Source organism: Solanum verrucosum, unplaced genomic scaffold, assembly GCF_900185275.1.
Source record: "Solanum verrucosum unplaced genomic scaffold, falcon-dt-bn FXZP01000252.1, whole genome shotgun sequence".
Classification (NCBI taxonomy): domain Eukaryota; kingdom Viridiplantae; phylum Streptophyta; class Magnoliopsida; order Solanales; family Solanaceae; genus Solanum; species Solanum verrucosum.
Genome location: NW_026019988.1, coordinates 4,138,445 through 4,163,064, shown reverse-complemented (window position 1 = coordinate 4,163,064; position 24,620 = coordinate 4,138,445). Strand labels below are relative to the sequence as shown.

General features: G+C 28.6%; 2 protein-coding genes and 1 long non-coding RNA gene across 5 annotated transcripts in view; 2 read left to right on the top strand and 1 right to left on the bottom strand.

Annotated features, from left to right (window-relative positions):
- The window catches only part of LOC125819013 (uncharacterized), a 513,298-nt gene that overhangs the window by 133,774 nt on the left and 354,904 nt on the right, over positions 1-24,620 (top strand). The window lies entirely within an intron of this gene.
- The window catches only part of LOC125819033 (uncharacterized), a 231,012-nt gene that overhangs the window by 32,391 nt on the left and 174,001 nt on the right, over positions 1-24,620 (top strand). The gene's annotated exons all lie outside the window — the stretch shown is intronic.
- On the bottom strand, positions 147-5,247 carry LOC125819020 (peptidyl-prolyl cis-trans isomerase FKBP20-1). 2 transcript variants are annotated; one of them, XM_049498533.1, is made up of 6 exons: positions 5,062-5,247; positions 2,903-3,032; positions 1,424-1,557; positions 1,265-1,344; positions 540-632; positions 147-431 (listed from the first exon to the last, which is right to left on the bottom strand). In XM_049498533.1, the coding sequence occupies exons 2-6, from the start codon at positions 3,009-3,011 to the stop codon at positions 287-289; spliced, it is 561 nt and encodes a 186-aa protein (XP_049354490.1). In that variant the 5' UTR covers positions 3,012-3,032; positions 5,062-5,247; the 3' UTR covers positions 147-286. The 2 variants fall into 2 exon arrangements, with proteins under 2 accessions (XP_049354490.1, XP_049354489.1); XM_049498532.1 differs by having other exon boundaries at positions 5,066-5,216.

Below are 24,620 nucleotides of genomic sequence, written 5' to 3'. Positions count from 1 at the left end.
GTGGTTTTCCAAATGGTGTTCAGTATTCTCATTGGACTCTAATTAATTCGAAAAGTACTCTCTTCCAAGGCATCTGTATAAAATAATTCAAAAATAAAGGGAATTTCTTTGCCCGTTAAAATGAGGTAACCCATCCCAACCATAAGGTAACTTATAACAATATGAAAGCTTAGAAATATCCAGCAAAAAGAATACGAGTTAGCATATTCAACACCATCAGGTATTTCTATACGTTTACGAGTATATGCTACTAGTGTATAAATATATTATAAATACATGGCGATTTTTACTTCGCTTTGCCCTTCCCTTTTCCTTTCTTTGCTTCAAGTTTGGCTTGGATACGAGCAGCTGCTGCGGCCTTGGCTTCTTCTCTCTTCTTCTTCTCTTCCTCCTTAGCTGCAGCTGCCATTTCTCTTTGCTTCTTTAGTTCCCTGTTTAATACAGTGCCAACAATTGTTTTGTCGAAATTCCATTCAGTTGCTTCTTACAGAGAATAAAACCATGTTTTTCGAGCTAACAGAAAGAGAGAGATCACTTACTCCAGCCTAGCCCTTTCATCTGAAGCGCTGCTGACACTAGAACCTTTACGTGGTCTACAAGCCACCAGCTCAACCTCGAAAATAAGGGTTGCCCTGTATTAAGATGTTTCAAACTCAACAATTAGATTACCACAAAGAACACCGTCCTGCCCAGCTCAAAACATTGATTGTCTTGCTACCAATCAACGTCATGTTGCTTTAACATGCTGGGAGTGCTGGAATTACATGGAAGTTGGTCTTAGTGACTTGATGAGATGGAAATGCTAAAAAGGATGCCCAGGTAAGGTGAAGTCAATCTACAGAACCCTAGGCTCCCAGACCGGTTTAGAGTTTCACCATTTAGTAGAGGGCTTTATTCTGAATGGTTCAAAGTGGACCCATGATCATTTTCCTAATATAGAAACATTGTTGTTTTTATTCCCCTTGCTTAATAGAGTACATACGAATGTTGGGATCAGGAGAAGGAGCACGAATTCTCTTCTTCAGTTAAAACCTCATAACGGAGACACATCCAAGATTTAAACTTAATGGTTTTAACTTCAAGTTCTTAGAACTAAGCTTATCATACTCCCAAAGTTATGAATTGGAGTTTAATATATGTTCATTTTAGTGGGTTTGCATAAATATATCTATGTTCGGTGTCAATCGCACCTGAGGGTACTATCAGCTATTTCATGACAAGAGACGCTTGCAGCATGTAAAAAAGATTTACAGAGTTAACTTACTCAGGGGGAATATCCGGTGGGGACCCAGCACTTCCATAGGCATACTCTGGCTTGCAGGTAATTACAGCTACCTCCCCAACCTGGAAGATCAAATTAAAAAAAGTTGAGCACTAATTTAAACTCAATGTACAACCACCGCAAGTTAAAGAGCATATCGACCTTCATGGTCCTCAGTGCAACATCCCAAGCCTTAATAACAGAACCAGTGCCTATCTCAAAGGAGAAAATTGTATTATCTTCACGGGTAGTATCAAATACTTCACCAGTATCAGCAAGAGTGCCTTCATAATGAACTGTTTTGTTACCAAAAAACAGGAAAAGATTAATATGCTGAATCTTGACTAAGATGTAGCTATTTCAAGAACTATTAAAAAGAAATATGCGCTATTTAGGAACTAAGAAAATGTGATTTTGAAGATGAGATCGCTGAAACAAGATAGATGGTACGGACAAAATGGTCATTTTCAATATGGGGATCACAAAACAGAGTACTAAGCTTAAATTGAACTTTTTCTTTTAATTGTTGCCAGAAGAGAATTAGTGCAGGCACTGAGACTACACTAGTAGTGCATAGGTCAATCCAGGGACAAAATTACCTGGTTTTCTAATACAAAATATTGATCGGTGTCTAGTATTTCAGTCACAAGCATTAAGGAGTAACAAAATTTAGAAGCTTATGTATGTAAACATGTAATTTCCAGTTCATAAGTGGAAGAGCACAGTTTGAGACTTCTTCAGGTAAAAAAAGACCTCAGATTATGAGGTTATCTCAAACAAAACTTTCCTCAACAGTTACACTTGTCAAAATCTAATAATGATCACTCTTGAATTAGGGATGGAATACTATTACGGCATTTGAATTATCCGCTGAACTTCATGACGATGGATGCAGAATAGCTGGAGCTCCCAATTGAGGCCTAATTTATAGCAGTAACTGTATTAAACGTTCTAACAGTGACTTTTGAGGAATTATTGCTTCAAAATTCAGATCTTTACACCTCTTTTTATCCAATTCAAGTCTCTCACTCAATTTTTCTTTCTTTGCCATAAACTACATTCTTAAAGTATTTTAACCATCAAGTTTAAGAAGAAAGAAGGCCTATTTGCTTTTCAACATCAGCATATCCCAGATTTTGAATAGCTATACTTTCTCCATTTACCCCAATAAATTAAGCAATATGTTTTGCTTTCCTCTTTGATGTTACAAGGAGCACCCTTGCCTTGCAAAGAGGCAGTAACTACAACACTCTCCCCTTGCAAAGTATTGACATCTGTACACCCATGAAGTAACGGTATACACATCTTGTTCACTTAAGGTTCTATGATTGTAGAGGTTGGATTATTTAAAACAATGTTTGAGAGAGGTGATTATTGAACATACCAATGAAGGAAGACACAACATGTATTTACAGTCTCAAACAGCATGGGTGAAGGATGTAATGGCATGAGAGCTACAGTTACACGGTAAGGGCTCATTATGCATTCAAGTGTTATCCTAATAACTGTACAAGTAGCCTGTTATAAGAGACATGCCAAAAAGAAAATGAGAAAAGTGAATGCAACAGAGACAGACAACACAAAACAGAAAGAATGTAGAAGTTTTATGTTAAATGTCAAAAGCAAGCTATGTGCCCATACCATCAACAAGAGGAAGACTCTCTGAGGGAGCAATAGCATCAGGTTTGGATCGTTGCACAATTTTCTTCATAACACCTCCATCTCCAGTTAAATCAATTGCATCACCCATGTTATATAACTTTTCAGCAACCTGGCCGGTAAAGAACATCAAGTCAAGTCATGAGCAGAGGACGTTATTCACATTATATAAGAAACTAACTGCTTAAACCACACAAAAAAGGGGGAAGGAAATGAATGGGAATGTTATGAGAAGGAAATAGTTAAAGAACAATAGTTTTTTTCCCGTAAACGGCATTATGGGAGAATTTATCTACATCAAAGACGTATTTTCACTAAATATGCAAAGGTTCTAAAACTCAACCAGCTTTAAATCATCAAACAGAAACTAGACCAGCATAATGAAGAATGGCAGGGCAAAAGAGAGAGAGTTACGTAACACTTTATGTAAGATTAATGGGCATGGCTGGAACTTTTGAACTGCAAAGTTATCATATTTCTCTTGCAAAGCCTATAACAACTCAACTACTAGTTTGACCAACAATTATTTCTTTCAGCATTTTTTAACTTTTTCCCTTTTAATAATTATAACGTGGAATTAGTCGAGGTGCGTGAAAGCTGGCCCGGACACCACGGTCATCAAAAACAAAGAAATTTATAACATGGAAGTTCTGTAATGACAGTTCTTTTTCCTTTTTTGTTTGAATTTCTCATTTTAGATCATTCTTTCTGACCTACTAAGAAACTCACAACCCTAGCAACAGACCGCGGATAAATTCTCAATGTGCACAAGGTCCATGCAGTCACATGAACTCCTTGTTGGATAACCGACAAATTCCAGAGAGACAGTGATGTGCAATCCGAAATTCACTGGGTAATGATCCCCGCCCTCTACCCTTCTCCACTCAAATACCTAGCTTTTGATTGCAATCACATGGACCCCTTCTCACCCATACATCCCACAATCTGACCCTCACTTCATAGCTAGCCATATAAGTGAAGACAAGGGGGGAGTTCACAGCTGGGAAATGTTTATATGATTAATATATAATCAAAATAAATAGAATTTATCACTACTGACAGCTAATTATATTGAATAATCTTTTACGCAGGTCAATGGGGACACTGAAATTTCATTCTCTTTTCTTTTGGAATTCTCTCTCATTTGCGGCCAATAATATGCTGACTCCAAGAGAGCGCATGTGCCTCGTTTCCCCGGATGATCAGCCCACTTTATATCATAACATTCCTTTTAGAAGAGTGCGCCCTTAAGTTGCCCCATTTTGGAACATAGACGCAGCTTTCTGAAGGTTTTTTGGCAGATCTCTATCCACTCCCAAGGACGGTTCTTCTTCAACAAGTAGACCTAGAGATAATTACACAGAACTAAAGCATCTACTTTGATACATGGAAACTCTGGAAGTGTTTTGCCAGCTGAATTTCACCAAACATGCCATATGCCTTCCTTTGTTGAAACATAATTTGGGAATTATCCATGTCATTATTTGAGCTATCAAGTGACTTGCTCAAAATGTCCTACTAAAAAAACCCTTTTATCTTTTTCAATCTCCTAATAAACTCATTTCTACAAAGTACGAATTATACACCTAATATGTACTTTTTAATGATAAAATTAATACATACAACAACAATAACTACTACGCCTCAATCCCCAATCGGTTGAGGTCGGCTATATGAACTGTCCATATGCATTCTAATCCAAATCTAGCATTGACATACCAAAAAATTATCTTTTTATAGAGAAACCAAACATCAAATCTTTAATAGTCAACGGGTGATTGAAAATTGATCAATCGTCCTTTAAAAAAACAGATTAGAACACTGTCAGAAGCAAAAGTTGGCAGTGCAAGTTAACATGTAAACATAGACACAATCGAATCCAGTATTCAAACTTTATGAGTTCAACCTTAAAGATACTTAGCATTGAACTCATTGTATTTCTAAAATTATGAGATTCGACCTACTATTTGTTACAATTTGGTAAACTTCTACTAGGTTCAGATGAATTCGCAAGTAAAACTTCTACTAGTTCAGAGTGCAAAAAACATTGCAATCAAATTAACCATTTGTATTCTACCATTAACAATATAATGCACAAAAAAATGTTAGGTTTTCCTTCTCAGGAGACAAAAAGAGATAACTTACAGTTCAATTTCGCCGGAGATTAAAAAAATTAAACGGCAGAGGAGAGTTACTCCGGTGTCATCTGAAATTGGACGGCAAAATCAATCGGAATTCGGATCCCAAATTGGAATCCAATTGCTTGTTGTAAACGCAAACAAGCTAAAAGAGGAATATGGGCTTGAAATCCATAAGCCCAACTCACAGGCCCAATCACAATATTGCCAAACAAGGGAAAATTACCCAAATTACTATTGTATAGATTTATTTTTTAAAAACGGAAATTTTCACAAATACCTACTATAATAAACTTAATTATGCTACATAGCTACTGTTTGCATATTTATGGGTTGTAGCTACAGTTTAAGTTGTCTCGTTTGTACAATTCGCGGGTTTGTATAATTTGCGAGTACGCTTGTATGATTAAGATATTTTGTATAAACTCGAAATAACAAATTTATACAAACACAAACATCTGAACTTTAAGCAGTTATACAAATTATATTATACAAAAGTTATACAAATGTGCGAATTATACGAACTCAAAACTCATGTAATTATCACTGAATGTTGGTCGTGAGTGATAATTAACTAAACCTATAGCTATGGTGACTAATTAACTAGTATATGTTTGCTTAACCGTGTATTTTCCCTTAAGAATCAGCAATATTTGTTATGGAAGGGATAAGATCCTTCTATTTCTTAAGTTTGGATCTTTCTTCCATCTTTGAAAATAAAAAATATTTCCATAGAGAGTGTCTTTGCCTCCCCTATTAAACTTAATTTTTGAAATTTCAAGATAGAATCTATTTATTGTCTTGGAGGAAAAAAATAGTATTTATATGTCAACTATAATATCTTAAACATGGTATTTTTTGGATTTTGTCCCATATTTTCACTAAGATTATTCTTTGTAAAAGCTTCGAAAGTCCTTCAACCGTTTGAAAAAAAATTATGAATAAGTTTCAAATGACCAACAAGAGTTGTAGTTTAATAATAGCTATTTGTTTATTTTTAATTAGATGTCTTGAATTTGAATACTAACATGTCATCACTTTTGTTAGGAAGCTCTTAACTCCCTCCCTCCCCCCAAACCCAAAATTGGTATATAGTGCAAGTAGAGGGCTTAACCCGCCTTTAAAGCGACACTTAGTAAGTGTATGCTCACTCGAAAGTTCAAAGAGCTTCCCTTCATTTGCTTCAAGAGAGCCGCACAACAAAAATTAAATTTTATTTAATCGAATTCCAATAGAAATACTAAATATCAAAGAAAACCAAATAAAAAAAGTCCAAATGTCATAGGTCATTGGAAACCAATACATATTTAGTCAAGGAGGCTTTACAAGAAGGTAATTAGGTAATGAGGAATCAATATCATTTTGGATCCAATCAACTTGGTGACTCACATCCAACACCTTTTGTCCAACAAAAAGCAACTTAATGGGCCATGGCTCAAATAATAGCCCACCAACACATTTATTAAGGATGTTACACACGAGCCATAATAATCCATTATAAATAAAGGATAAACTTATTTGACCTAGCGATTTCGATCCACACATTACATTTAATATTTTACAAAAATTACACAACAGATCGAAGATATATAATTTCATAACATATTTATATTTATATATATCTATTTGTATATCTAAAAATCCTAGTTATTACTACACACACATACATATAAGTGATATACATATAGTTGGCTACACATACCATTCAACCTCTACTTTAAAAATGTAAACATCGCAAACATATATATACGATCGATCACACAAATATACTATCACTACAATCAAATACTATATTTGCATTTTTTCAATTAAGATAAGATATTATATGCGCGGAATAGATGAAGTTCAACATAAATGAAACCCACAAGGCATTGTCCATCAACATAAATGAAACCCACAAGGCATTGTCCATGTGAACAAACAGGTCTAGTAACAGTAGAGAGTGACTCATGGATTTTACTACCAATTTTTAAGTTAGTTGGCTAAAGAAAAAAATTCACCTACCCAATTATAATATATTACCATTATTGGTATACACTCTATGTATAACAAAATAAGCATAACGATAGAAATCGAATATCAGATAAAAAATAAAAATATATATATTTTTTAAAATTTAGAACTATTCTGATGGAAGAAATAGTAAATGTTTAGTCAATAAAGCAAACTATATTTATTGCAAAATTGGTCCCCTATCATAGTCCATTCATGTTGGGGTGATTTCAATACATTGACCACAAGGTCTTTAATGAATACAATGCATAAAACATGAATAAGAATTGAGAGTTGCATGTGCTCAATTAAAATCAAACTTCCCATTTTAGGTTATAGTTTTATTTGCTCTTTTCCCATAATTTTCTTATACCTAAGTAATTTATCAAGAGTCACATCTCATTTGCTCACCAAGAAAGAAAAAAAGAAAGAAAAAGAAGAGGAAATAGTGACCAACAACTTGTGTTGCTAAGTAATAAAAATTCATGGATGATTTTATTTGACGATTAATTATTATTTTTTAAATAATAACTATGAGCTATATAACAACATATTTCAAATTTAATTATGTTTTTCGTTTACTTTTATTTGTCCATTATTTCAAAAAATAGATTCACTTTTACATATCAACAAAGAGATGATTATTCGTTTACATAGTTTATCCTAATTAGTATAAGTTATTTATCTACCAAATCATTTTTCAAAATCTAATACTCTTAAACATCAATTTATATATGAGAAATAATGAATTTATACACTAAAAATGAAGTACGTGACCTCATGATCTCTTTATTAAACTAAATATTTTAAGTATATATTTTTTTAAATTGATATGATATTATCTACTGTCTAGTGATATCGACGTTATAAAAATGTTAAATAGTACATTTGATTAGACGTTAGTCATGCTTAAAAAAGAAGTTCACGAAACAAGTTATATGTATGAAAGTATGAATAAAGAGAACAAGAAGTGATGGTTATCATGTTTGCTAGAGTAGTTTTTAAAGAAAATGACGAGGTCAAAAACATGTTGTATTATGTTTGGTAGTAATTTTTTATTTTTTGTATTATATATGAAATTGATATAATAGTTGATTTGTAACTTATAAGTTATTAAGAAATTTATATATTATTTTATGTAGAATAAGAAATTGAATAATTAAACTCTACATAAAAGAATGCATAAATTTTCCAATAACTAATTAATTTTGTATTATTAATTAATATCTTCCTAACCATCTTATTTTTGAGAAAATCAAATCCAAATTAAGATAGCTATAGCAAGTCTTCACAAAAAATGACTCGTGAAGATATTCCAAATTTAGTTGGTGTCAATGCGTCATCAGTTTTTGTATTATTCGAAACATTTTTTTCTTTTTATATTTTTTTCTTTATAAAAAAATAATAATCTCTGTTTCAATATGGTTTTGGAAAATTCGACTTTCCATAGGGTAAGAATAGAAATCTTTCTTAAAAAAATGAAAACTTTCATAGTGTTTTCTTTTTATTCAAAGTAAGAAATTTATTTTCCCGAAAATAATGAACGTTCACTTATTAACCATTCATTGTTTTTGAAAAATTCCATTTTTACAATATAAATTAATTTCACACGTGAGGTCTATGAAGAGTGAAATATACACAAATTTTATTTGTTTTATGTATAAGGTAGAAAAGTTATTTTTACTATACAGATAAAAAATAACTATCAATGTGACACGGCGTAAATTTGAATTTATTTTTTTGTTAGCTTATGATTTTAAAAGAGGATTGTAACTTGGATCGATATCTCGTATCTTTTGTTTTTTTGTAGTGTGAAATTCTCACAACTCTTGTTTCGAGTACGTACGCTCAACGAAATCTTGTTAAAAGTTGTCATATCATTTTCTTCCTTTTTACTCTATTTTATGTAATTGCGTGTTAGTTAAAATCATCTAGTGTCTTTATAATAAATATAAATAAAAATTGAGGATAAAGTAAAGAAAATTAGGGAATGGGATTAATTATAAAGTGATGAATCGAATATTCATAAAAAAAATAAAATCAATTAATTAAATTATTAATTTTTTTCTAATTAGCTAACATCTTAATCAATTTTCATAAAAGAAACATTTACTCTCTAGTTCAAATGATATTGAATTCTACTATTTATATGTAATAGACGATATAATTTGGAAAAGGCTCAAATATGTCATTACACTTTCAGAAAAGACTCATTTATGTCATCCGTTAAAAGTTTGGCTTATCTATGTCATTGTTGTTAAAAAAAAGACTCATCCATGCCTTATTCTTAACTCTAGTTTTACACAACCATTTTTGACACCCCAAACAACGTTTAACACTTTCCAATTGAAGTGTTTGGATCAAATACACTCTTTTTGCTTCTTCTTCTTCCTTAAAAACACCAACAACACATTAAGAACATAAATAACTCCAAAATTTTCAACATCTTCAATTCTTCACGAAGATATTGAAAATTTGGAAATTGTTAATGATCTTTATCTGTCTTTGGTGTTCTTTAAGGACGAAGAAACAAAAAGAATACATCTGATTCAAAAACTCCAATTGAAAAAAGTGTTAAAAGTTGTTTGGAATGTAAAAAATGATTTTATAAAATCGAAGTTAAAAAAATGGCATGAATAAGCATTTTCTTTAACAGTAATGACATAAGACAAGCCAAACATTTAACAAATGACACAGATAAACTTTTTCTAAAAGCTCAATAGTATATTCAAGCCTTTTCCTATATAATTTTATATCGAGTTGAAAATAACGAGTTCAGTTAAATTAAATTTTATATGTATTATGTATAGAGAAAAGAGACAAAAAAAGATAGGATATGGGGTCATTGAATAGGGTTAAAGGGAGGATTGATGGGAAGAAGAATGAAGAATCCCATGTTGTGATCTCGTGAACCTTTGTCAGCCAAAAACAGTGTGTGTACATTTCCCAATGCAATTAGTTTATTACTCTCTGTTTTAAAATATTTGTCATGTTTTACGTTACGAAAATCAATTTAATTAAATTTTTTTGTGTGTGTTTATTTGACTTAACTCTTATACTAAAAATACAACTTTTCTTAATACTTGTCAATATTTAGTAAATCATGTTTTTTCCTAAATATTATTTTATTATTAAATAATTATCTGGACTCTTAAAGAAATAGTGATTATATTTAGATTTTCAAAATATAATCAATAAGGTAATTAGTCATGTGAAATAAATGTTAGAGAGTCAAGTCCGCATAAGTTTATGTATTTGATTTATCAAAAGCTAAATGTGATTAGTATTTTAAAAACGAAGTAAGTATATATAAATGTTATTTACCTTACAATAATACATAGATTAGTTGTTAATCTTTACTAAATCAGTAACATTTTTACTAAAATAAGACCTATTTAAACTAAACCACTATGTTGATAAACTATATTTTTTGAATTTGGATGCATGTTGAATATTTCGTATATTTGTATAACTGATAAAGTTAGTTACATAAGATTTGAGACTTTTTTGTATATCTGTTGTGAATGTGTATAAAATACAAATTTTTACATGGAAATAAATTCATTCATTGCACCTATTAATTTATTTTTATTTTTAAAAAAAAGGATGCATCACCCCAAACCACAAGATTCATTGTAAAAAAATTTCTTAAGAGGAAACAATAAATAAAAATAGCACTAAAAACTTTAAAAGCAAGAAATATATAATAATTTTGCATTTAAATAAACTTATATTTTATCTACTCACTTCCCCTACAAAATCTCATTTCTCAATCTAACAAGACATATCGTATCAAAAAGATTTTGGAGATACAAAATAAAAGGTAAAAATTATGTATGTGGTATACCAAAATATTCAATGTTCAAGGGGTAGAATTACAATATATTTTCATATACTTCGACTCAAAATATGATTTTAAAAATTAAGTTTCAAATAATATGCAAAAAGAGCTTTTACATAATGACAACATACTCAAAATGATTCTTAAGTGAGATTTGCGGAGAATGAATGTATGCAGACCTCAATTATTAATAAAACTTTTATATATTTCGTTAATTCATGAACAAGATCTATATATTCGACATCTTGAATATCGATGTAATTAACTCAATAAATAAAACAAAAAACAAAAATATGCCTAGAAAAAATTAAATATTTTTATCCAATATATAAAAGAGGAAGGTCAAAGTGGTACATTAATGGTCAAATCCCTGAAGAATTCAAAAGAGCCGTGGACATCGAGCCACTTACTTCTCCAGCTATTCGCCTATTTGCTTCTTTGTTTTCTTAATAATTAATTATATTTTTAATTTTAAAATTTTTTTTATAATAAAATATTAAGATCGTTAAATTGTTATTAACACTAAAAAAATTCAAAATAACAACAATCTATAACTAGTCCATTCATTTTTATTGTCAACAATCATCAATTACTACCAACAACAACGATCATCCTTAATCACAATCATACGATAGTCCATCACCAGACTTGATAATTACTATCACTATTATTATCGACAATTATAAATATATGAAGCATCATTTTATGTTATTAATTAATGTTACCATCTATTATAAATATCATATATCATCAATTACTATCATAAATTATTAACGTCAACCATCATTACCGATAGCTATTAATCACAATTATCCATCTCTAACACCTTTATTAACTGCCACTCTAATCAGCACCCACAAGTCCACAACTACTAAGTATCACTAATCTCAACAACCATATATTAAATTATCTTATTGTTATTGTACTATTATGCTATTAATTAACATTTAATTAAAAATAATAATTTATATTAGAAAATTAGCACATATGATGCACCTGCAAACATGGTTGACTGGGAATCAATTCAATTGTCAAACTTACATCAAAGCACACGAATCTTACAGAAAAAAAATAAAAATAAAAAATAAACATCCAATATTAGGATCAATTAGTGTAAATTTGCACCCAAATAAATCAACCAAAATGAATAAATCAAATTTAAAATATCAATTATTTTCGTATGGAAAGAATTAGGGATTATAATTTCGATTTCAATTCATGAGAATATAAGATACAAGAGAGTTCCGATTAGTCGAAATTATAAATAGTTAAGAGAGAAATTTAATATAATTTTGATCTTATATACAGGGTTCGAATGAATTTCTTTGCTTCCCCATCCCCGGATTGAATGGACAAAGAAACGGTAAAACTTTTACAATAACAAAATAACCAAAAGTATAGTAAGGATATATCACAAATCTTATCCCGATTTTAATGATAGAGAAATTATTTTTGATAAATTCGAGTCAAAAGAAATGAAACCAAAAAAAATGTTAATTTCAAATATCTCACTCAAATGTACATGTGATTCTTTTCAAAATGAAATTGTCTCAAAACAAATTGGAACAAAATATTAGAAATTTCATTTTTCAAGCTCAAACATAAAATTAAAAAAAAAACACTTAATAATAGTGTGAAATATCTGAACAATACACATCTTGTACAAATCTCACCAATTATATTCATAAAAATAACTATGAAATTACACACATAGATTCAACATTACCAACATTAAAAAATTACCCTTTCTCCTTCAAAATTGAGAATAAAATCTGAAAAAAATAAATCTAAGATACAAAAATAAAAAACAAACCATAGTATTTATTTATTTATAATAATAATAATAACAATACAAATTCTTGTAAGTATGTTATTTACATCTTTTTTTTTTCTCTTCCTTTCTCGGACGCTGGAAAAAAATTCTTGAAAACCTCATCAAGGTACTATCTCATAGAAAGCAAGAGAAAAAATATATATCTAAAAAAAAAAATCAACGAGAGTTGCGGGGAATAGTAAGTACTCTTTTATCTGTAATTAAAGATCTCGAGTTTGAGTCATGGATATGAAATCTTCTTTACTTGAAGTGTAGAAACCCTAATATGAGATTTTCCGGCGCAGATTATTTATCCACTTCAAGCATCTCGGTAATCACGCCAACAAATAAGCATAGTAACACAACGCCTCATAATATAGAACTTTGCTCTTTGTTCTTTGACTAAATTAGCACATTTTCTTGTAAATGCACATCTTTTATGATGAGATGATGAATTTTTGAGGAAATTTGATGATGAATTTGAGGTTTGTTTTTTGGAGAGATAACATTTGTCAATTGAATTGTCTAAAGCCATATGAAGAAATTAAATAGAGGAAAATTTGAGGGAAAAAATGAAGTGATGAGAGGGTTTAATGATCTATTTTTGGGATTTTGGAATTTTTGATTAAGAAGAAAAATTTGGAGATTTAACTAATGGGGATTTTTTTTTGAAGAAGAAGAGATGATGAATTTTTTGAGAGTTGGGAGTTTGGAAAGAGGCAACTAGGGTTAGTATTTATAACGGGGTTATTGTTTGAGGGATGGGTTTGGTTACGAGAGTCAGGAGCGGATTCAGAATTTTTAGTTTACTGATAATTTTCTTTTGATAAAATATGAGATTATTTTAATTTATGTTTGATTAAAAAAATATTTCGATATGTGTAATTTTGAAATTATTTATTTTGATCTCGATTAATGTTATTTTTATACCACACATATTGGAGATAGTACTATGAAAAATCTTTTCAAGAAGATAAAACAAAAAATTAATATGGTATTAAAGTTATAGATAGCTTATTTTTTAATTTAATAAATTAGAGATATGTGTAATAAAACTATATTTACTAGGTAATTTTATCATTTTTTAATTTTCATATTATTTTTTTTGAATTACTCTAGCTTTATTCATTTCTGTGATACTTTTCTTTTTCTTTTTCCTTTTAGTCCTTCTGAAAGATAATATTCTTTTAATATATATATTTAATAGTAATAATTTTAATTTTAATCAGAAATTTTAAAAATCTTTTGTTATTCTTTTAAACTTTTGCTGAGTCAAACATTATTACATAGATTAAATATAAATTAAGTACATAAACTTGTTTACAAACCAGATAAACTATAAATTCAAGGTACCAATAAGGATTATGATGAAATAATAAATATTTATTTATTTTTAATCAATAATTTGAATTCGAGCTTTCTAAGATACATGATCACCTTTATTTGGGTGTGTTTTTCTTTTATTGCAAAAATTTCAAAATGTAAATTCAAAATTTAATTAAATTTTAATATAATTATTAAATATTTAATGGTGAAATCATAATATTCACTTAAAATTTTAAAATTATAAAAAAGTAAACACATAGAGAATTATACATAAAAATAACTTCAAATATTTATAAATAACATAATTTTCAATCAAATGAAATATAAATAAACCCTTTAATTCTATCTGACTTCGCCCTAACAAACATCGATTTTTTTTATAAAAAAAATCATGAGAGGGGGTGACCGACTATTGTTGTGATCAGCTGGGACCTTCATTGCATTGAGAGTACCACCATTTTAAATTTACCCTATTTTGTAAAAAAACAATTGAGCATTATTATATTATTAGTACTTAATAGGAGTATATTGATAAGAAAAAAACAAAAAAAAATGTGGGTTCCCAATGTATACGTCATGAATTTAGTTAAATAAAGTGAAAGAGGTAATTAATGTGATAATAACAGGCAAATCCCACTGATGAGCTAAGGGTGCTAGCCCTACACTTCTCAGTCTGTCATTTTCTTATATATAACACACAAGTAATTGAAGTACAAAAAAACCTACAACACACCTTCGTTTCGAGCCGATAATTTATCAGAAATAATTTTTTTCTTAGCGTCCTATAAATTAGAAGTGAAGTTTGTGTATATTTCATTCTTCATATATATCACTATTTGTATGATTAATCTAGATATATATGTTATTATTGTATATAGAATTTTATATTATATCAACTATGTATATGTATATAGTTCGTATAATTTCATTACTTTGTTTTTTGTGTTTTCGTATGTATGATGTTGTTTGATTAAATTAAAAGTAAGAAAATAATCCCAATGAACTTATTTTGGAATTGAGTTGCGTCCAAAATTAAATGCTCATATTGTTAAATATTAACAGTATTAATTAATCCTATTTTTATAGTATTGCATTTATAGTCAAGCATCAGTTGGTATCAGTGATAAACTGATAAAGAAAATTAATTAAGTGGTGCATTAATTAAGAAAGCAGCAGGTGAAAGGTGATGTATGCAGTACGTAATTAGGGCTGGCAAAATGGTTTAAAGAAATTTTTTAAATTAAAAATGAATCAAAGATGAATATTATTCACTAAAAAAAATAAAAATTTGATGAATAATATATACATGAATATCCATATTATAATCCATATCTATTTGTATCCTTGTTATTGCTAATGATATATTTAATCATAGGAGTAAATTTATTTTGATTTTTAGCTTGTGCTCTCACTTAATATAAATATTTATATCTTCATCAATTAACTCATTTTTTATTTGTGTTAAATATATGCATATTAAAAGCAAGTTTATATGCTCTTTTTACGTGGGCGGAGCTACATTGTTAATTCTCAGGGTGTGTCAGAAAATTACACAATATATATGGGTCAAAATTTACTTTATAATATATATATATATATATTATTATTATTTTTTATTTTTTATTTTTATTTTTTTATTTTTTTTTTAGAATCAATAATTATCTGTAGCATAGTGGTAAGAGTACGCTTGAAACAAAACAATTCATGTTTGATTCCTAGAGTTCACATTTTTTTAAAAAAAAATTTATGACTTGCTTAAAATACGTAAAATATTTTTTTTAAAAAACACACAATTTTAATATGAAATGAGCTCAAAGTTTGAACATCATTCATGAATTATTTGGCTACGCCATTGTCTTTCTATCTAATATAATATTACATTATAGAATTTTCATTAATAAACATGGTAGTTGGGGCATTCATATTTTACTACTAGAGATAAAATTATTAAATTTATAAAAGACGAACAATTACGAAAGTATTTATTAGAGTAAAACAAAGTAATTTTTTTTTTTGTTAATTGTTGGCAATGAACAGTGAGATAGACAAGACCTCTACCAGGCTTTCTTTTACAGTTCTGAGTATTTTATAGGCACCTATTTAACCAGAAGATTTTTAAAAAAAATGCAGACTGAATATGAGCCACATGATTTTTGAAATACGTATCTTCCACAATTTTCACAAAAAAAAGCCAAATAAAAAATGAAAACCAAGAAAAGCCAACAAAAAAAAAAATCAGAAAAAAACAAGTGCATATGGATTTATTAATGGTGGGGATATAATTAGTGGAGTGCTGATTATTAATTAAAGGGAAAATGATTTAAACTATTTTTAAATTTATACGAAATTTAAAATTTTTATCCTCCAAAAGATAATCTTGAATCTGTTTCACTTGTTACGAAAATAGCTCAAAACCGATTTTTTTCCCATTTCGTGCCTGGTATATACATTGGAACTCGATTAAATTTAAATTAGCATTGAAAAGTTTCATGTCGGGGTAAATCGCTCCCTAACAAAGGAGACTTCATACCCAAAGGGACTCGAACCCGAGACCTCTTGATTAAGGTGAATGAGTATTTAACACTACACTACAATCTTCGACCTTGTCGGTCAAAACCACCCTTTTAGACTAATATAATAACACTAGATGAGTGTCGCCCGTACTAAGCACGGGCCCAACATTTTAGGCCAAGTAATACTAATATTTTGCACCAGCAATGGTGTTGTCATTCGGCCAGGACTTGACTTTTAGTTCCTTGTTTGTTTGCTATAATAAATGTCTAAAATCACAGAGAACATAAAATCATAGGCATTCTTCTTAACATAAGGCAACAATCTTCAAAATTACACGTGCCCAACTCCTCCCATAAAATTATTGCAACCATAACTTCATGAGCATACTTCATAGGTAAGAACCAGTAACCCCATCACCACCATTTGTATACATCTAAGTGAGATTTAACTTTGAAATTCACACAAAATAAAAGGAGCACAAACAATGTGTTTGTCTACATTTTGCCCCTAGAAAAATGAATACATTTATCACTTGTGTCTATCATCTATCATCCAAACCTGAGACAACAAACCTATTAGCCTAAATAACTTCATCAGTAGTACTTCAAAAGTGTTATTCCAAAAACAAATAAAAGACAAATTTAAAAAAAAGAAAACTTTAAATTGCCAAACTACCCCTGGCTACAAGCAGGCATGTTGAAACTTGAGAAGTTATTCAAAATTTTATATGATTTTTAAAATTATTTTAAGTTATTAATTACTGTGATTTATAATTTTTTAAGTGAATTTGAAGTAATATATATTATTTCGTTCTCCCAATTTATGCGGCATAGATATAATTTCAAAGATTAATCATTTTTATGTCTTTTAAATATTTTAAATTGTTAATTATTGTAATTTGTAGTACCTTTTACGTAATAGACATTCTTTTTAACACAAGGCAACAATCTTCAAAATTACACGTGCCCAACTCCTCCCATAAAATTTATTGCAACCATAGCTTCATGAGCATACTTCATAGGTAAGAACCAGTAACCCCATCACCACCATTTGTATACATCTAAGTGAGATTTAACTTTGAAATTCACACAAAATAAAAGGAGCACAAACAATGTGTTTGTCTACATTTTGCCCCTAGAAAAATGAATACATTTATCACTTGTGTCTATCATCCATCATCCAAACCTGAAACAACAAACCTATTAGCCTGAATAACTTCATCAGTAGTACTTCAAAAGTGTTATTCCAAAAACAAATAAAAGACAAATTTTAAAAAAAGAAAACTTTAAATTGTCAAACTACCCCTGGCTACAAGCAGGCATGTTGAAACTTTGAGAAGTTATTCAAACTTTTATATGATTTTTAAAAATATTTTAAGTTATTAATTACTGTGATTTATAATTTTTTAAGCGATTTTGAAGTAATATATATTATTTCGTTCTCCCAATTTATGTGGCATATATATAATTTCAAAGATTAATCATTTTTATGTCTTTTAAATATTTTAAATTGTTAATTATTGTAATTTGTAGTACCTTTTACGTAATTTTTAAATAATTTTTTTTACTTCTCATGTCCCAATTTATGTGGTATTGATATAATTTCAAAGTTAGCCAATTTTGTTTATGTCTTTTAAATTTCGAAGTTATTAATTATTGTGATTTATATACTTTTTACGTCATTGTCAAATAATATATGTCATTTCCTCTAACCCATTTTATGTGTCACACATAGAATTTTGGAAGTCAAATGATTTTTTTTATTTTAATTTTAAATATTTTAACTTATTAATTATTGTGATTTAAAGTATTATTACTGTAATTTTCAAATATATAACAGGCTAAAAAAGAAATGTAAGACAAAATTAAAAGGAAAAAAATGCAGAATGGCAGTTAATTGTTGTATATATTATTTTTTAAAAATTAAGTTGTTAATTATTGTGACTTATAGTACTATTGTGCTTTTAACATCATTTTTATAAATAACATATGTTTCTTGTTTTATCTTAATGTATTTAAATATTTATATTGTTAATTATCATTGCTAGTATTATTTATACATTATTTTAAATTTATAATCAACAGAAAAAATAATATTAGAGAAATAAATTTAATACAAAGAAAATACTAAATAGTAAATAATACAATTTTTTAAATTTATAATCAACAGAAAGAATGATATTAGAGAAATAAATTTAATACAAAGAAAATACTAAATAGTAAAGAAAAATATTACTATTACCACTTTACTACGTATATGTAGTAAAATAATATATATATATATAAAATAGAATGATACAATTTAACTTTAAATATTTATATTGTTAATTATCATTGCTAGTATTATTTATACATTATTTTAAATTTATAATCAACAGAAAAAATAATATTAGAGAAATAAATTTAATACAAAGAAAATACTAAATAGTAAATAATACAATTTTTTAAATTTATAATCAACAGAAAGAATGATATTAGAGAAATAAATTTAATACAAAGAAAATACTAAATAGTAAAGAAAAATATTACTATTACCACTTTACTACGTATATGTAGTAAAATAATATATATATATATAAAATAGAATGATACAATTTAACTTTAAAATATTTATAGCTACATAAATATTTATCACTTGTTTTAGATCATAAATTTTAATTTTTTTTTCTTTCTTAAACTCTGTGTCAAATGAAAAATATAAAATTGAGGGAAGGGATAATATTAAGAGTAATATTTTAAGTACAAAAACACTCAAAAGGCTAAAGGTACCGTGTTAGAAAATGTGAGAGACCAAAATAAGGAAGAACTTGTCAAATAAAATTTTAATGGACCCCACTTTATCGGATGACTCTATTTAAAAATTTGCATAAAGAGCGCGTGTACTAAACATCTAAGAAAGGACCACACTTTGTAAAAAAAACAGATAAAAAAAGAGAGTAAAAAAGCACATGGCGCGTAGTAATTAAGTACCAGCTGGGGTCCATAAGCCAGAGTAGTAGTACATTTTGAGAAAGGACGAATAAATGAATATATATATATATGTGTTGGGTTTTTTGTCCAATAGAGCAATAAAATAATCATGATAGCAGATGGTACAAGTCAATTACAGCAATTATTTTTTGTAATACCTAATTTACCCCTTGGTCGGCAAGCAGCAATGCCCTTGCATAATAACATAATTACTAATTTGCCCTTGGTCGTCCTGGTCGTCTTCACTCTTCTATATAATAGAAAAATATAACTTTTTTTATAAGAAAAATAATAATTAGCATTTATAGTAAAAAAATTGTAATTTTCATGTCCTAATTAAATCAAAGCAAGCTACTAGTGGATTTAGTATGTAAATTTTATAAGTCCAACCTATAAATTAGAATTGTACTCGTTATATTTTGAGTGCATATTTATTATTTATTATACGGAAAAGGGTCAAAATTGTCCCTGAACTATGTGAAATAGATCATTTATACCCTTCGTTACATTTTGGGATAAAAAATGCCCCTGTTGTTATCCTAAGAGACCACAAATATCCTCAAGAGTTAACACCCCAAATTTTTATTGACGTGGCAAGCCACGTGGGACTAATCCGTCCACCTAGCGTTGCCAACTAGGATTCACTACAAAAGAACTAGACCTTTAGCGGCAACAACAGTTGCCACAAAAGCCCAGAAAATCGTCACTAAAAGTTTTTAACATTAAATTCTAATTTTGTGTTTTTTGTTTCATTGTTTTTAAAAAACAAAAAATGATATCGATTAAGTAGGAGTTTGAAGACACTGTATGCTTTATTTTTATGTCATATGTAAATGTATAAAATGTACAATGATGCATTATATAGTAGGAGATTTGAATCGAGAAGTAATTTTGATGATTTTCGTAATAATATTGTATGTTTTTAATATAAATATTGCAAGTTATTTATTTTAGAAAATTAGGTTGCAATCGAAAATTAATTATCATATTTTTTTGTTGAAAAAATAGGTTTTACTAGCGAATGGTTGTTGGAGCCTTAGTCGCCACTAAAAGTCACTCATAACCTTTAGTGGAAATATTTTGGAAATTTGTGGCGACTTTGTCGCCACTAAAGGTCAAGTTCTTTTGTAGTGAATCTTAGTTGGCAAAGCTTAGGTGGAGGGATTAGTTCCACGTGGCTTGCCACGTCACTAAAAATTTGGAGTGTTAACTCTTGAGGGTATTTGTAGTCTCCTGGGATAACGGCGGGGGTATTTTTGATCCCAAAATGTAATGGAGGGTATAAGTGGTCTATTTCGCATAGTTCTGGGGCAATTTTGACCCTTTTCCGTTTATTATAATTTTAATAAACTGTTACACATAAATATATATTAGAGTCAAAGTGTTAAAAGTCTAAATCAACCGAGTAATATAATATTGCATTTATCCCGGCTTACACAATGAATATATATATAATTTCCCTTCTCCTCCACTCTCATTAGCTTTTCGTCAATAGCTTAAGCGATAGTTAAAATAAAATGAATCGAAAAAAGTATAAAATACGATGAAGAGCTGAACTTTGAACCCAATTCAACCATACAAATAAGCTCACGAAAGGAAATTTGTTACAAGTATAAGGAGACTAAGCATCCATCAATTATCAATATGGATAAATCAACATTTGATTAAATATGATCTTCGTAATAAGTATTAAAAAAAATTAAAACGTCAGTTAAAATAAAACCGAAAAATATAAAGTCAATTTATAATTATTCTTTCCCATGCGTAGCTGGTCAACAATCAACATCCATATTAGCTTTCTAGTGCATATGCTAGATAAGAGTTGTTTCTAGTTGCTTTCAAAAATTGTTAACCATCAAATTGATGCAGATGGGCATATTTAGTGCCCGTTTGGATTGACTTATTTTAGGTGCTTTTAAGTCAAAATGATTTTTAAGCAGTTTTGAAGTGTTTGGATAAAGTTAAAAAGTGTTTATAAGCACTAATTTTAAAGTCAAAATAACAAAAATAAGTCAAAAGACATAAGTTAGAAATCCTAACTTTGGATTGGCTTTTGGCTTATGACTTATAAGCCAAAAGCCATAAGTTAGGATTTCTAACTTATGGCTTTTGGCTTATTTTTGTTATTTTGGCTTTAAAATAAGTGCTTATAAGCACTTTTTAACTCTACTCAAACACTTCAAAACTGCTTAAAAGCTATTTTGGCTTAAAAGCACCTAAAATAAGTCAATCCAAACGAGCACTTATGACTTTTTGCTTATAAGTCATAAGCCAAGCCAATCCAAACAGGCCTCTGCAATTAATGAAAGTTATATGAATAAGTAATTATGTATAAATTTAAAAAAATATAAATATTTAATCATAAATTTAATTATTATTCTTATATGGAGTATTAACTTAACATTGTTTCAAAAAGATTCGTAAGGTTTAAATTCTAAATTCATCATCTGAATGTATATTTAAAATTTTAAGCTAGTTAATAAGAACAATCACGAAGGTCATTTGAAAATAGTCTCTATCTTTACGAGATAATGATATGATCTACGTACATTCTATTCTTACTGTATCTTACTTGTTTATTGATAAGAACAATCACTTTGTCACCTATGCACATGACTTTTGTGTGTGTATCAGTGTATATATAGTTGCATAAATAGTTATGATAACAACGTTAATTTATATCCTTTTATTAACAATTAAAAAAATACCATCAAAGTGGTGAGGCATATGAGGTTGTTCCTTTCATAACTAAAATTTTTGTTTCGAGTCTGAGTTTGAAAAATATTCTTGATAGGAAATTCTATCATTAAATGAACTCTATCTGATGTAAATTTAAATTGATCGAAGTCTAATATAAATATTAAATGTCTAATAAAAATTAAATAGAAAAAAGCAAAAATAAAAAGGGATAAGTAGGGCTTATATCTTGTACTCTTTTACTTATCCATCCAACACAAATAGAGGCCCACCAATGTCTTATCAAATGGACATCATCAATTATGAGTCCTATCCTATTTTTGGGCCACTTTAAGCACTTTTATGTTTGTGTGGCTACTCATGATTGGCCATATTTTTGTATAATTAAGTAAACAAATTTATTTGAATTCAATATTCTCCATATAAAAATAAGGACAAATTACTTAACTACACTCCTTTACTTATCTTAATATCCATTTATCTCTATTTATTTCAAAAATTTCAAAAATCCCTTATTTACCTATGTATCCCGCATGTATCCCGTGCACAACGCTATGTATCCCGCTATGTGAAATGTATCAAACGCTATGTATCCCGTGCACAATGTTATGTATCCCGCTATGTGGAATGTATCAAACCTAATGTATCCCGTGCACAACGCTATGTATCCCGCTATGTGAAATGTATCAAACCTAATGTATCCTGTGCACAACGCTATGTATCCCGCAAACATCATTTTTAAGGGATTTTTGGTAAATAAAAAACTAGAAGGGATAGGATGTTATTTAGTACTTATAATATGTGGTTCCTATAATTTATACTAAAAATAATTGCATGTGTAAGAATTTATCACGACAAAGAGTAGGTTTGAATTGTTAATTAATTTGAAATATATAATAAGCTTAATAATTTTAAAAATTAAAATTATATTCTGAAATCATCTTTGTTTGATGATTCTATCGTTGCATGATTCTCCAATTCCTTTGATTTATTGGAGGCATGAAAAACGAAGGTCCAGTAGGCTTCATCGGTTTGAGAGGATGAATGATGAATTTGACTGATTGGTTATAGATTCAAGTATCCTTATATTTCGATGCCAATTAATTACTTATTTATAGGTTATTGTGAGTTGAAAATATATCGCGTCAGATTGAAAAGATAAATGATGAATTTGAGTGATCCATTATAGGTTTAAGTACTGAGCAACTATTGCCATGTTTATACTTAATTTCGATGATAATTACTTATTTGTAAGCTATTATGAATAAAAGTCATGTCGCTCTCACACATTTATCCTTAATTTCGACGATAATAACATATTCATACAACGTTCATTAATGGATCAAATCATTTTTTTAAAAGGCGCATCAAATTTATTTATATTTATAATGAAATAGTACTATTTCTTATATCTTCAATACAAATTAATCTGTTATAAAACTTTACTTATTATTTATTAAAGATTACCAATCAATTTCAACTAACATGATCTGGATTTGTCTTTTTACTAATTTTTAAAGAAACCTAGATTCATGTTTATTTGCTTCTTTTTTTTCCTATTCCGATCAAAAACCAATGATAACTTGTCGGGAAAAAATAAAATAAAATAAATTGAAGAAAGAAAAATAGAAAATTATAAGTAGAACAAATTTGTCACAGACAGAAATCTATAGTTATAATTAAGATTCTCTTTGACTAGCATATTAAATAAGAATGCACATTATAGTTAAATAAAAAGGCTTATTTCACTATTAACCCCGTAAATACTTTCGTGGTTAAATTTCATTTAGACGTTTGAATTATGATTTATTATAATTGGTTTGAATATATAATAAAGTGTTTATATTAGATACTTTCAAATTAAATTTTGAATTTATTTTTAATCATGTTCTCAAATTTCATTACGTTGATAAGTTAACCCCTAAAAATATAGCACGTCCATTGCGTTGAAACTCTATCTGTCCTAGTCTAAAAAAATGATGTTACCATTTAATTTTCAGGTCAACGAAGAATTTAGATAACCTCTTTATTTTGTAAAAATTCAGACTCCCTAACTCTGTTATGATTGTACTAGTTCTACATTAAAAACCTTATAATATTTTTATTTTTTGAACATTTTTTGTGAAAAATCTGACTATTCTTATGCAAGCCATAGTTGGCAAATATCTCCTCCAATTATGAACTTAATCTCATTGTATTAAACAAAAGCTAAGATCAAGGGGAAATCACTATAAATAAATGTCTGATTAATTAGTTGATTAATTGATAATTATGGAATCAGATTGCATGATGACAACAAACAATAAAACCAGCCCAATGATTTTTTGTCTTTCTTTGTCTATTAGCTCAATGATTAATTTCTCTGTCATAAATTGATGATTAATTAAATTAACTTTGACCGTATCTAATT